This window comes from Euleptes europaea, chromosome 11 (assembly GCF_029931775.1).
Source record: "Euleptes europaea isolate rEulEur1 chromosome 11, rEulEur1.hap1, whole genome shotgun sequence".
Taxonomy (NCBI): Eukaryota; Metazoa; Chordata; class Lepidosauria; order Squamata; family Sphaerodactylidae; genus Euleptes; species Euleptes europaea.
The window spans coordinates 33136589-33151486 of record NC_079322.1 but is presented as its reverse complement, the minus strand read 5'-3'; the positions used below and the strand labels follow the sequence as shown (position 1 = coordinate 33151486).

The 14898-nt window shown below is 43.4% G+C and overlaps 1 protein-coding gene across 4 annotated transcripts in view; it reads left to right on the top strand.

The window, feature by feature from the left end:
- The window catches only part of RBMS3 (RNA binding motif single stranded interacting protein 3), a 675371-nt gene that overhangs the window by 469252 nt on the left and 191221 nt on the right, over positions 1-14898 (top strand). For all 4 annotated transcript variants that reach the window (XM_056857449.1, XM_056857448.1, XM_056857446.1 and 1 more), the window contains exon 5: positions 2279-2436. In XM_056857449.1, coding sequence (XP_056713427.1) covers positions 2279-2436 — 158 coding nt within the window. The remainder of the gene's footprint in view (positions 1-2278; positions 2437-14898) is intronic.

Below are 14898 nucleotides of genomic sequence, written 5' to 3'. Positions count from 1 at the left end.
TGACCCATGGGGTGACGTCACATCCCAACGTTTACTAGGCAGACTTTGTTTTACGGGGTGGTTTGCCAGTGCCTTCCCCAGTCATCTTCCCTTTACCCCCAGCAAGCTGGGTACTCATTTTACCGACCTCGGAAGGATGGAAGGCTGAGTCGACCTTGAGCTGGCTACCTGAAACCGACTTCCGTCGGGATCGAACATGCCTGTATTCCCTCACTCATTCTTGACCCAAGCCTGTTGAGCACTTGTTGACCTTTTGCTTAATTTTATGCAAATACATCTGAAATGCAGGTGAGGATTTTGAGTTCCACAACCACTTTTGCCCTTGTTCTACCTGTTGTTGGGGTTTTTCTTTTGTTCTGAAAGTTTGCAGGGTTACCAAAAGGGAAGGAAACCAGGGGGACAAAATTCCTGGGTCTCTGGTCACCATGGAAGCCCTTGAAACCAAGCAAGCAACATGACTTGTTTTCATAAGATGTTAGGGTGGTATGTGGTTAGGGCAGCTGAAGGAATCCTTGCTTGGGGACCTGGTGTGGCACATGGCAGCCCTGTAGATTAGTTTACTTCAAGGGCGGGTTATTTCATGGTTGCAGTTGGTGTGTTCAAGTGCTCTTCTGGACAGCATGCAATGCTCTTGTCAGTGCGATCAAGGGTCAATAATTATCTATAAAAACTCATCTAGGAAGCAGGCCGAGCCTTCATATTTTCACTACCTGAGTCTTAAAGCTAATCACAAAATAAATGTTCTCTGAGGATTCTGTTTTAACTTTAACAGCTAAATTACGCAAGATTACATGTAACTTTACAATTGGCTTTTGCCTGCTTTTATACCCTTTTTGAATTATTTTATTACAGAGAACTGACCTTAATGGAAATGTTTGCACATGCCTACAATGAAGTTCAGTGTTCATGAGTAAGGTTTTGTGCAGACTATAACACCATGACCTGGAGGGATATATCCATGTGTCATCTCTTCATGGTCATGACACAGTTTAGTGCTTTTAACCTATTTAGTAACTCCTCCCCAAACATATTAAAGTGATCTTAATTTACTTTTTAATGTTTAAATTTTTAATGATGTTTTTTTAAGTGGGAGGAATGGGATATACCTAGGGTTGCCAGCTTCAAGTTGCCAACTCCAAATTCCTGGAGATTTTGGGGATGGAGACTGGTGAGAGACTTCAGTGGTGTATAATATCATAGAGTTCACCTTCCAAAGTGGCTATTTTCTCAAGGGGAACAAATCTCTGTTGCCTGGAGATCAGTTGTAATCCCAGGAGATTTTCAGTTACCACCCCTCTAGCCACGCGATTGCTGGGCAGGCGGCTCGACGGTTCCTGCCCCCCCGCCTGCCTATCAGCTGTTGGGCGGGGCGGGCTTCGTTTGGTAGACCTGGCCTCCGGCTGAGTCCCATTGGGAGGCCATGTCTAGCCACTGGCTTTCTTGGCGGTAGACCTGGACTCCGAGGAGGGGAAAAAGTCCCCCTTCAGAGGCCAGGTCTACCAATTGGCTTCTATGGGCCTCTGGAGGCCAGGTCTACTGCCAAGAAAGCCAATGGGTGTACCTGGCCTCCCAATGGGACTCAGCCGGAGGCCAGGTCTACCAATAGGCTTTTATGGCGGTAGACCAGCCCTCCAGACGAGGACCAGACGGGGAGGGGGAAATGGCAGGGACTTACAATTTAATTTTTATCAATAAATAAGATCACTATTAAGTATGATATCAAGTTTTATTCAGTGTACCTATAGTTTAATTAAGACTTAAAACTTTAATTAAAGTTTATTAAGTTAATAAACAGTGTACCTACCTATATAGTTTAAGTTTAAGAAATTTGGCTCTCAAAAGAAATCTCAATCGTTGTACTGTTGATATTTGGCTCTTTTGACTAATGAGTTTGCCGACCCCTGCCCTAGGATCTTCCTGCTCAGAAGCTTTTCTGCTACCCCATGGTACCATTTGTGAAAGGAAAAGATAAATTGCTGAAAATGAAACTCACAAAATATCTCCAGAGCTGTGGACCAACGACCACAATACAAAGTTAACCATGTTTTTGGTAGGATTAAGTGTTTAACTCTGTAATAAGTCATGGCCTTTATTCTTAAGACTATTGGAGTCAATCTGTTGAGCACGTAAACATGTATAATGTTGATGTAACCTGACCCCCCCACCCCAAGGGTTACGCTTGCTTTATATTTTGTTTACTGTGCTATAATTGGAGCCAAAGGTTGGTAGCATTGCTCTGTTAGAGTTGACTCTAATGAGACTGTTTCTTTTATTTTAGCAACAAGAGCAAGACCCCACAAATCTTTACATCTCAAATTTACCCATTTCCATGGATGAGCAGGAACTGGAGAATATGCTGAAACCCTTCGGACATGTCATTTCCACCAGAATATTGAGAGATGCGAATGGCGTCAGTAGAGGAGTCGGCTTTGCCAGGTGAAAAACGTAGCCTTCTTGACTTACGTGGTGGTTTTCTCTCTGTCTTACAACTGCCGGACTCTTTTCCTCCACAAAAACTGTCATTGCTGTTGCTCTGAGAAGTCTTGTAGCTGTGGGATATGTAGATAGTTCAAGGAGAAGGCAGCTTTAACCGATTGCGTGGGTGTATGTTTTACAGTATGATGAAGAGGCTGTGGTTGAAAACATAGTTCATTTTTATTTAGGAAGATGACAGCAAAATAATCAGAGATAATGAGGTAGCAGTTCAGTTTCAAATTTAATACCATTGAACGTCCTTCTATCCAAAAACATATATATGATTATGCTCTCTATTTCTTAATTTGCCGTTGGGAATAAGAGAAAAGAGGAGTGAATATTGAGTAATTCTGAAACATGAGATCTCTGTAATGCATTCAGTGCCAGCACTGAGAAAAAAACCCAGTGAAATGAAGCATCAATGCTGCGGGTAGAATATCTGTTGCCGAAGAAGGACAATTAACCAGTCCTAACTAATACTTTTTCAGAAAAAAAATTGCTTATGTTCTGCAGGGGTACACTATAATTCCACATCAATTGCCAGATGTTCTAATGTACGAAGTGCCAGAAGAAAGCTTCTTCAAGTAGCTTAGATTTAATACACAAATAGGTTTGACAGGTTCGCCCATGATAATATGATCAAAATATGTGGTACGTGCTGTAGGATTCTGCTTCCTCAGGGAGTACAACATATTCTCCACTTTGGCTTATAGTTCAACAACCAGATATACAGAAGCCTCCCCTTCAGGGTTTAAGATAAGTTGCTGATGTCAATGCCCAGATTCCAGTTCAGAAGCCAGAATGCCTGACTGATAATTATATTCACATGAAAAATATCCCCTTCCCTCCCCCCCCCTTTTTGCCTTTCCTGCACCTGTTATTCATTGCCATTATTGTTAGTGAAGTACAAGCTTGGACCAGATCTTTAACTTACTGGAAACATTCCTGGTGGACGTCTGTCCTGGAAGGCTACTGGCAGCCAAGAGCAATAGCTACTGTGGTACTAGCAATGAATGCTCTAAGATCTGCTTGGCTTGATGACTGCAGCTATAGTCTCTCACCTACTGCTATTTTTGCCTCTTGGTTCAGCTTGCTCCAGGGCAGTTTTCACATCCCAGTACATCCCTGCTGAAACACTGTGAAATACAGTGCTAGTAAAGGGCTGTCAAGCTGTAGCTGACTTATGGTGACCCCTCATAGGGTTTTCAAGGCAAGAGATGAGTAGAGGCAGTTTGCCATTGCCTTCCTTTACACAGCAACCCCCGTCTTCCTTGGTGGTCTCCTGTCCAAATACTACCCATGGCCAACTTAGGCTAGTCAGGGCTATTCAGGCTGCTGAAGTGCTATACAAGTCTACAGATTGAATGTAAAGCGTAGATGGGCTAGAATGACTGATGTAAAAATGTTTATCTCCCATTTTCTGTCCTGCTGTACATGCACACAAGACACTTTCAAGGAGCCATGTGTGAGAATACATGCACAGGGTCTAGCAAAGAAATTGCTTCTGCTCTTCTTTGGATCACTTCTTTGTGGCATTTGTAGGAAGAATGGTTGCAGGTTTGTCCAGAGTATGAAAAGAAAATTGGAAGGAACCTGACCTTATGAATCAAACAAGAGTTGTCATGAAATTCGGAAGCACCCATACATATGTAAGTGCTGTCAAGTTGCAGCTGATTTATGGCAACCCCAGCAAGGGGCTTTCAAGACAAGTGATTAAGCAGAAGTGGTTTGCCATTGCCTTCCTCTGCAGCGTGTTCCTCGGTGGTCTCCAATTCAAGTACTCACCCTGTTTGGTTTCCGAGATCTGATAAGATGGGGCTGTACCATGCCACCTACCTTCTTGAAGCATCTGTAGAGTGCCTTTAAGCAGTAAAGAAAACCCCAAGTACAGGCTCCTATTTGTGTCATGCATATGTGATGGCTATTCTATTGCACATAAAGGCAGGCTGTAAAAAAATTTTTTTCACTGTGCAGGCCACAGAGAGGTAGGAAGGGTACATCTGCATTCAAAATTTTGGCACTTTATCTTTTTAGAAATGGAAATACATTTTTCATTTTACTTCATAGTCCCGTCCCCCACACCCACCTGCTATCTTAAGGTACAGGAAAGCAGCAAGCAGAGTAGATTGAAAATGAAAAACAGGAGAATTGTCAATCACAAAAATGCCTTCTGGGTACTATGGTTTTGTTGTCAGGAAAGCAAAAATCACCTGGCATTAAAGAACCCCACATGGCAGGGAACATCTGATGAACAAGTGAAATGATGACAGCAATGTCATATAACTTCTTCTTTTTTTAGTGGTACAGCATATCTCAGTTGATTATGAGTAATATGGGTTTTCCCCCATGCTAATAAGGTGACATAAGTTAATAGGCATTGCAATTTCACCTTTTGTCCTTAGTACAAAAGAACATTGCTCTCAAGGAAATGTTAAAATAACACTCTCTGCATTCAAATGGCAAAAAAACTGAATGAAGGATGAGGCACTATTGCTATTGCCTCCTCTTAGTGAACTCATTAAATTGCCTTATTATAAATTTGCTAAAGGGAGATACAGATCTCCGGAACATTAACTTGCATTTGAAAGCTTGGTTTTTCCACAGGAATTCATTTCACCAAAATGGGGGGAACGAAGAGAGGCAATAAGGTGCAGACTTTCAAAAACACCAGTAACATAAGCTGCATTCACGTAGAGAATAAAGACGGGAAATGCTGGGGGTTATCCAGGAGTAAGGGACTTTCTTCTACAGGCTTCCAAACAGGCTTTGAATAGATACAAGAACTTTAGACAGCTATGAGAAGGATCAGTTTCTTCATGTGAGGATATCCCTCAATTATCTTCTGGTATACTTTCTAAACTAGAAGCAACCTCAGAAGAGGAAGAGCAGGCCCAAATTTTGCAAGGTCCATATGGACAAACATTGTAGGGATAAAATACCTTGCAAACTGCTGCCCGTGTAATTCTGCTTCCTCTTTAATTAGCTCCTATTTCAGGTTGAGGTTGTACATTACACATTGGTTGTTTACACGTAGGATACCTAACATTTGAAAAAAGAATGTGTGTTGCATGAATGTACTCTTCTTACAGTTGTACATATTAAAGGAGAAGGTGCATTTTGAACATAAGAACATAAGAAAGGCCCTGCTGGATCAGACCAAGGCCCATCAAGTCCAGCAGTTGTGGTGCCTGTGATCATTATTATTATTTAAATGTATGCTTTTGTGTTCAGTTTGCATAATTGCTCTTATGGAAATGCTAGGCCTAAAGTATAGGAGCTGGTTTGGAATACTGTGTATTCATATGTGCACACATGGAAGCTTTGGGAAGTTGGCATCCGGGAGCCATGAACCAACAAATCATGGCCTCTGTGTCTGGCACTGCCTCGCACCAGCAGAGAGCTCTGGGTTACGTTCATCTTCAGAAATGTGGTCTCTGCTTACCAAGCTCACAAGATCAGGCACTGACTAAGTGATGCCTTCAGCCAATATCTATAGGTTGTGCTGGTTGGAGTGGGGTGGACACTTAATGTGCATTGGTGCTTTTGTGTATCAATCTGCTTGTCAGCAGCCTTGGGCCTGCCCCATGCGAATGCATAAATAATACTGACTTTCCTTTGTTTCTCTGGTGAGTAACTCTGCATCTTATTTGTGGGTTATTTCACCCCAGGGTCTTTACTTAGCTAAATAAAGAACTGTTCCGTTAACCTCCTCCTAGTTGTCTTCATTGGACTCTATGAGACCACTAGGCAATTCACAGTCTGTTCACACAGTGGCCAACCAGGTGCCTCTAGGAAGCCACTAACAAGACGAGTGCAGCAGCACCATCCTGCCTGTGTTCCACCGCACCCAAAATAATAGGCATGCTCCTCTGATACTAGAGAGAATAGGTATGCAGCATGACTAGTATCCATTCTAACTAACAGCCATTAATACCCCTCTCCTCCATGAATATGTCCACTCCCCTCTTAAAGCCCTCCAAGCTGGCAGCCATCACCACATCCTGGGGCAGGGAGTTCCACAATTTAACTATGCGTTGTGTGAAAAAATACTTCCTTTTATCTGTTTTGAATCTCTCACCCTCCAGCTTTAGCAGATGACCCCGTGTTCTAGTATTATGGGAGAGGAAGAAAAACTTCTCCCTGTCCACTCTCTCCAAACCATGCATAATTTTATAGACCTCTATCATGTCTCCTCTCAGCCGCCTTCTTTCCAAGCTAAACAGCCCTAAGCGTCTTAACCGCTCCCCATAGGACAGTTGCTCTAGTCCCCTAATCGTTTTGGTTGCTCCTTTCTGCACCTTCTCAAGCTCTGTAATATCCTTTTTTAGGGGTGGTGACCAGAACTGTAAGTATTCCAAGTGTGGTCTCACCATAGATTTGTACAAGGGCTTTTCAATCTTTTTTTTTTTTTTTGCTTTTTAATCTTTAAGCTTCAGACGAGCCTTCTTAAGAGACCCCCCAAGTTTTGTAAACTTTGGGTTAGGGGGTCCCGAGATATGGGCTCCATCCCTTTTCCCTCCCCCTTTTCCATTTCCGTGGCTGCAGGGGGTGCTTTTTTGGGGGTGCAGCCCTCAAACCTTCAGTATAGCTTCAGACAAGCCTTCTTAAGAGACCCCCCAAGTTTTGTAAAGATGGGTTCAGTGGGGGCAGAAATATGGGCTCCCCCCTTTTCTCTTTCAGTGGCTGCAGGGGGCGCATTTTTGGGGTCAGCCCCCAAACATTCAGCATAGCTTCAGACGAGCCTTCTTAAGAGACCCCCCCCAAGTTTTGTAAACATTGGGTCAGGGGGTCCCAAGATATGGGCTTTCCCTATTGGGATGAATGGATCACCCGATCCTGTATGCATCTACAGAGCGGCAAATCCAAGGCAAAACCTCCCATGCTTAAATAGAATCGTATTGGATTACCCAGTCCTCCCAGCCCCTCCTGATGGAACAGAAGACAGCCACAGTAAGACCCCTTTTGGGGCTTTAATCTACAATTTTTCTCCTGTGTGTGTGTGGGTGGGGGGAAAGCAGAGTCTGTGTGTGTGGGGAGGGAGCAGTTTCTGTGGGTGGGGGGAGGAAGCCAAAGGGGGCTTTCGAGCGTTCTGCCTGGGGTGTGTGTGCCCCCTCGAGTCTCTCTCTCCCTGGTTTGAGGGGGGGCTTCAGTTGTGTGTCCATCATAAGATCGGTTAGGTCTATTTTGATGCTTGCTCAAAACTGGTTTTCAAATGGTGACTTAAAGAATGCATTTGCCTGGTCCCTACTCGAGTCCGATGCAAAAGGGGAAATTCCACCCCCTCCTGCTCATTATGCATAGCTAGCTGCCTCTGTCCCTTTCCATGGTTTGCAAACTCCCAGGTGTCAGGTGTTGCTTTGTATGGTTGCAAATGTGTTGCTTTGCAGTTGTGTTGCTTTGCAGTTGTGTTGCTTTGCAAACTTCTTCGCACCTGCCCCGCCCTTGCTCCCCGCAGCTCAGCTGTTTGTTGGGGCTGGGAGCTTTGTGTGTGGGTGGCAAGCTCTGCTCAGAGATGCACATTAAGGGTGGGGGGACCCCTTTCGGGGATCCATATCTCAGCTCCCCCTGACCCAATCATTACAAAACTTGGGGGGCCTTGCAAGAAGGGTCCTTTGAAGCTCCGCTGAAAGTTTGGGACCTCTACCCCCAAAAATGCCCCCCCGGAGCTGCGGAAAGGCGCGGTTGTGTTTTAAATGGCTTTATTCGTCCGAATTTGTTCCCCCGAACTTTGAATTCGCGGCGAATTGCACGACCCGAAGCAGGGGAGTTCGGACTTCGGCATATCCCGAATCCAGACGGGCTGAATTCGGCCGAATCTGAACTATACCGAATTTTTTTTTCAACAGCCCTAACGCAGACACATTAAGGTGGGCCAGCAGAAACTGCCTTGCATATGAGGTGTTTTGTTTGTGTGTGTATCATATCACTGAGTATTCTTGGCTGTTGAGTTCCGATTGGCGTATTTTGTTCATTTCTTGAACAACTGCAGATCCCTACCAACTACATTTTCTAGTGTAAAACATTTTGGGGTACACTTATGGATAAACATGATTTATTTCTTTAGTTCACTGGACATTTCTTTATTCCAACATACTGACCTCCTGTATCTATGGATATTTATGCAGTGGTTTGTGACTCCATACAAACTAGATATTGAAAGTTTAAAAAAAATTAAGGTACTGAATTGATGCACAGAAACTTGCACACTTATAAATACTTTAGTCCTTGTTTAAACTGGTGAAAATATTGGTTGGGATAGCTATCTGTATGGGGAAATACCTACATCTAGGCAATTGTGCTTGGTCTCCAAGCACATTTCACAAGCTACGTAAATAATCATTTAGGGCTTCTCACCCACGCAGTTACTCTTAATTTTACACAGAATTGTGTGGAAAAGGCATTGCTTCTGGCTTGCTGTTAAAAATATATTATTAGCTTTTATTTATTCATTTAAAATATTTATAGACCTGCTTTTCCCCAGATAACTGGGACCCGAGGCAGGTAGCAAACTAAAACTAATTAGATAACCCATGGATATAACAATTAAAACGAGAAGTTATCCACAAAGCCAGCACAACATTCTAAACCGACAACGTCCTTGTACCTTTAAAAAATCCACAGTTAATGACTCCCACAGTGTCTCCAGTATTGGGACTCCAAGTTAAACCGTTGGTCTTACAGTCCTCCTGGAATTGGAGCAGAATTCATAATCTTCTCTGGCAAACTATTCCAGAAGACCAGGATAGTCACAGAGGTATCCTCTGAACATGCAGCAGCCAGTCAAACCCTTGAGTGGGGTAGGACTGTTGGTAGATGTCGCTGGGCTGAGCAAAGTTGCTAAATGGGCTCATAATAGGAGAGGCAGTCCTTTAGAGTAGCTGCACCTTGAATTGGACCTGGAAACATTAGCAACCGATGTAAAATGAGAGTGATAAGTCCTTGCCAACCCCTAATCACAATCAAGCTGATGCATACCCATTACAATAGTCTGTCTTCAAGGTTATTGTAGCATGGATTACCATGTCCAGGTCAGCAGACTGTAAACAGGGAGTATGCCTTTGGGCTCAGTGCAGTTGGGAAAACAGCGGTCACCATAGAAACCTACTTCTCCTACAAGAGATGAGGTTCCAGCAGGAGGAGGAGGAGGATTTTATTCCCCACTTTTCTCTACCTTAAGGAGTCTCAATCACAATCCCTTCCTCTCTCCACAACAGGCACCCTATGAGGTAGGTGGGTCTGAGAGAGTTCTGAGAGAACTGTGACTAGCCCAAGGTCACCCAGCAGGCTACATGTGTAGGAGTAGGGAAGCAAACCCGGTTTTCCAGATCAGAGTCCGCCACTCTTACCCACAACACTACACTGTGACTCCAACTCCACCATGGTCTGTCAAGCGAAGTCAACCAGTGTGGGGAAGCTAAACCTCCTTGAAGAACTGACACTTTTCTGACCAGCTTCACCTGCATCTGTTGAAATTAATCTTACCTCTCACAGCCACCTAACCAAGGTATGCAGGTACTAAGCTAGCACAGAGGCTAGGATTGATGCTAAATCTGCTCTACATTTTTATTAGATTTATAGCGGTTTATTTTAGCTTGTCCAGTGCAAAACTCACATTGCATTTTTGTGAGGTTCTTTGGAAGACATTATGAGCAGTTTGTTGGCATCCCTGTCAATGATATATGTTTCACAACTGGATGTCAGAAATGTCAGCATCAGTGTTTGCAAGGAGTAAAATTGTACATATTGTGCATTTTGACTTGATGGGCATCTAGGAATCACTTGCAATGAATCCCTCACTGACAAATAAAAAGTCTGAATAGACCTTCATACAGTTGCATAGTAACCCATTTTAAATGCATAATACGTTATAGTGTTGCAGTTGTATTTTGGATGGTTGCATGATAATAAATACATTTTTCTAGTGACAATTAAAATGAGATCTGTCTAGCAAGGTGAATAAAATCTTCTCACCACTTATCAACACCTTCCAGAAAAACTAGTTCAAACACCAAGACCTAATAATACCCAGGGACTGTCTTAATACCTGGTTTGGGTGTGTAGATGCTAAACTTCAGAGGCTGGGATTGGAAACTTTTTGTCAACTGTCTTTTTTAGGGCTGTCAAAAAAAAAATTCGGTACAGTTCGGATTCGGCAAAATTTGGCCCGTTTTTATTCGGGCCGTGCCGAAGTCCGTACTCCCCCGCTTCGGATCCCCGGAAATTCGGGGGGATCTGGAGTTCGGGGGGAAATTCGGCCCCCGCGCCTTCAGAGGGATTCCCTGAAGGCGTGCGGGGGCCCTTTAAACTGATCTGAGCCTCCCAGCTGGGAGGCGCAGGTCAGTTTAAAGGGCACCCCGCGCCTCTTCAGCCGGCTCCCCTGAAGGGGGGCGGGCTGCCCTTTAAACTGATCTGCGCCTCCCGACCGGGAGGCGCAGATCAGTTTAAAGGGCACCCCGCGCCTGCTTACTGACGGCCGAATTTGCCGGATTTATTCGCGAACTCCTGATCTCGCTGAATTCGGCCCCCCCCGGTTGCCCGCCAGTTTTGAGTTCGGATCCGTCCGAACAGAAAAGCACCGAATCGAGGAGAATTCGGTTGATTTTCTGTTCGGACCGAACCGAATTGACAGCCCTAGTCTTTTTCTACAGCCTGCTCTTTAGTGAAAAAAAGATTGTTCCAGTGGGACCTAAACTGCACTGCTCTCTGTGCCTGCCGTATATGTAGGGTTGCCAACCTCCAGGTAGCGGCAGAAGATCTCCTGCTTTTACAACCGATCTCCAGCTGATAGAGATCAGTTCACCTGGAGGAAATGGCCGCTTTGGCAATTGGACTATATGGCATTGAAGTCCCTCCCCAAACCCCGCCCTCCTCAAGCTCTGCCCCCAAAACCTCCCGCCGGTGGCAAAGAGGGACCTGGCAACCCTACGTATAGGCTCTCCTGCTTTTGGGGGGGTTTACATATTCAAATTCTTGTTTTCCGTATATTGAATCCTTAACCATCCCAGTTTACAGTAGAGCTTTCTTTTTAGTAAGTTTCATTGTATTACCCGCAGCCATTTTGAGTGGGTGCTATTCTATATAGCCCTACTCTGAGCATCCATGTGGATGTGGAACTGTTTCTGTTGAAACCATGGAGCATGTCTTATTTTATTGTAGAAGATATAAGCACTTAGTAACACAGCTGATCAATCCATTAATTTCTAATAAACTACAATTTCTGCTGGGTGGTTGTGATCCAGCTATTGCAGTTCGAGTACTTAAATTTCTTTTTGGTTTATTTGAATTTAAGAGACGCGAGGATAATTTAAAGAACATATATACAATTAAATAAATTATATAAAAGTAATTTTAAAATTCTGCCCAGTAGTTCAGTGTGGTTAGCTCACAGCCTATTGGCTTGGAGCTGTACCATTAAAGGAATAATTTTTATCAATTTAAGGGACACTTGCATAGTGCTTTATAGAAAAAAGCACAAGAAAATGGAATTATATATTCCATATGTCACTGAAAGAAAATTACAGAGTTGTGCTGCTAACATATTATTTTAGGCTTCTAGCATTTGCTAGGAACTGTCATTTAATCATCTTGTTATTCTTTCTAATACATATTTTGTCTTTTTCACTTGGAGTTGTATTAATTGGCATAATAGGCATGTACAGTTGACTTAGTTCTAGAAGGTCTTGGCATGTATTTATTTCTGTTATCATTGTGAAAGCTCCCTATTACTTTTTAAAATGTATAATTACCATCTTGGGACAACTGTGCTTTACAGAGGAAAGCACTATCTGTTTCAGAAAAAATGGCATAAATATATGTCTCATAGAAGGACACACTTCACTTACTTTGGTGGTGACATTTGGCTTATCTACTTGAACTTTTAACATTGATGTTTGTAAACACTGCAAGTATACAAATGCAGGATAGGGATTTTATAAAAGTAATTTCTGCTTTTAAGAGTGGAATGGCATTACCTGTAATGCCATGATCCCTTATCCCCCCCCTGAATGTAGCTGCAGAGGATACAGTTTTAAGGGAGGACTTGTGCAGATGCATATATTTAACCCTTTCCCCTCACCTCATTGTGAGGTGGTGGAGAGTCAGTGTGGTATAGCGGGTGGGTAGAGTGTTGGACTAGGATCTGGGGGCTGGAGTTCTCCTAGAATTACTATGATCTTCATACAGAGATCAGTTTCCCTGGAGAAAATGGCAAATTTTGAGGGTGGTCTCTATAGGGTTGCCAACCTCTAGGTACTAGCTGGAGATCTCCTGCTGTTACAACTGATCTCCAGCTGATAGAGATCAGTTCACCTGGAGAAAATGGCCGCTTTGTCAATTATGGCATTGAAGTCCCTCTCCTCCCCAAATCCTGCCCTCCTCAGGCTCCGTCCCAAAAACCACCCACCAGTTGCGAAGAGGGACCCGGCAACCCTAGGTCTCTATGACAATCGTGCTGAACTCCTTCCCCTCCCCAAACTCATCCTTCCCCAAGCTCTACCCTCAGATCTCCAGGAATTTCCCAACCCAGAGTTGGCAACCCAATTGGGGGAACCAGATTCAAATCCCCACTGCTGGGTGACCTTGGGCTGTTCTCTGTCTCTCAGCCTAAACTACATCACAGGCTTGCTGCTGAGAGGATAAAATTGAGAATGATGTTGTAAGCCACTTTGGACCCCCTAAGGGGAGAAAAGTGGGGTATAAATAAATATAAAATTTTCCCTTCAACAAAAATTACCACATCTAATAAGGAAAATGCAGTGCAGGATTACAACCTGTGTAGGCATACATAAAAATACAACCTGTACTGAGTAAGACCGTTGGCTTATTTAGTCCCACATTGTCTACTCTGACTGGCTATGGCTTTCATAAGCAGCAGAGAGCTCTCCTACCCTTGCTTCCTGTGATCCTTTCCTAGAGATGGCCTAAGACAGAAGCTGGAAGCATGGAGTGTGTGCTCTGACACTGAGATGTGTGTCCTCCCATAGCACTTGTACAGGTGAGTGTACAAGAGCCCCTTCATTAGTCATCATATATATTCTGAGCAGCGTACCTGCTTCATTTAATGGGTTTCATTATGTACCTTTGGGGCCATTACCTTCATCCAGCTAGAGTTTGCTGTCTGTTCCTTCACTCAGGCTCCTTAAATCAGACTTGGCCCGTGTAAGGGCTTTGCCCGGTTGCAGCATTGCCACGGTGACGATGTCAGGCAAGTATCCCCAATGTAAGTAAGGCCAAGCTGTACTGGCGAGTGTTTAACCATGAATAGGATTGTCCTGGGGACTGCAGTGATAGTCGGCCAGTTTTTTTGTCTGCTTGATTTTAAACTCCTGTTTTACATGTTCCATTTTAAGTTGCCATTGTAATCGACTCTGTGTCCCTAATTGGAGAAAGGTGGATTAAAAATAACATAAATAAAATCCTTGGCTGTACTACTAAAGAGATAGCTACATATATGTTACTTGTTTGTAAGTATGTACAATAAAAGGGCAGCAACGGTGTGTTATCATAGCTGGCTTCCCCCCTGCTTTCTTCTGTTCCATCCTATAATATGTAAGTGGGGTCCCGATTGCTTTCCCCTGGTTCGTCATGGACCAGTGTGCAAAAAATAAGCACAACCCGGTTATGTTAAATTTGATTTTATTGTTAGAGTTTTTACTGAATTTTATATTTTATATGTTGGACTGTATTTTAACGGATGTGAGCCGCTCTGAGCCCAGCCTCGGTGGGGATAGAGAGCGGGGTATAAGTTCAATAAAACCAACCTATGGAGAATTAGAGATGGGCAAAGTGCCCTTCTCTTGACTTGAATTGGTTCTCAGTTATGAAAGTCCCTGGAGAATGCTCAAGAAAAGGATTGGGGGGAGTTAAGAGAGGAGGGTGTGCTAAAATAGTGCTGTGATATAAAATGAGATTATGCTATTGTAAATTAATTTATTTTTAACAGTGATAGGGAGCAATTTTTTTTAGCTCCAAAGAGGAAGACAATATAGGCTTGGGGAAGTGCTAAGAGAGACAATATAAGAAAGGTATTTCATAAGCAATAAAGTATTGCATTGGAGGACTTCCCAGAGTATGTTTAGACAAGGTCAGAAATCGCTCAGCTCCTAACCCCATGAATGCCTTAGAAGTTCCCTGGGCTTTCCCCCAGTTTCTCAATCCTTCAAAAAAAAAAATGGACCTTTTGTATATTTGCTTGGATATGTCTGCAATGAGCTCAGCATCCAGGCTTAGATAAAGCCATACTTAAAAATACAAGCATATTCCGTGCATGTTCGTTTATAATATGAATCCATTCAGAACTTTGCAAGAGATGATGCTCGATTTATCAAAGTATGACAAGCTGGGAGCATTTATGGTAATTGTGGATTTCAGCCCCATCACTGATCAGAAGGTGTGAAGTTTCAAGTCATTAATGAAAACCAAGGA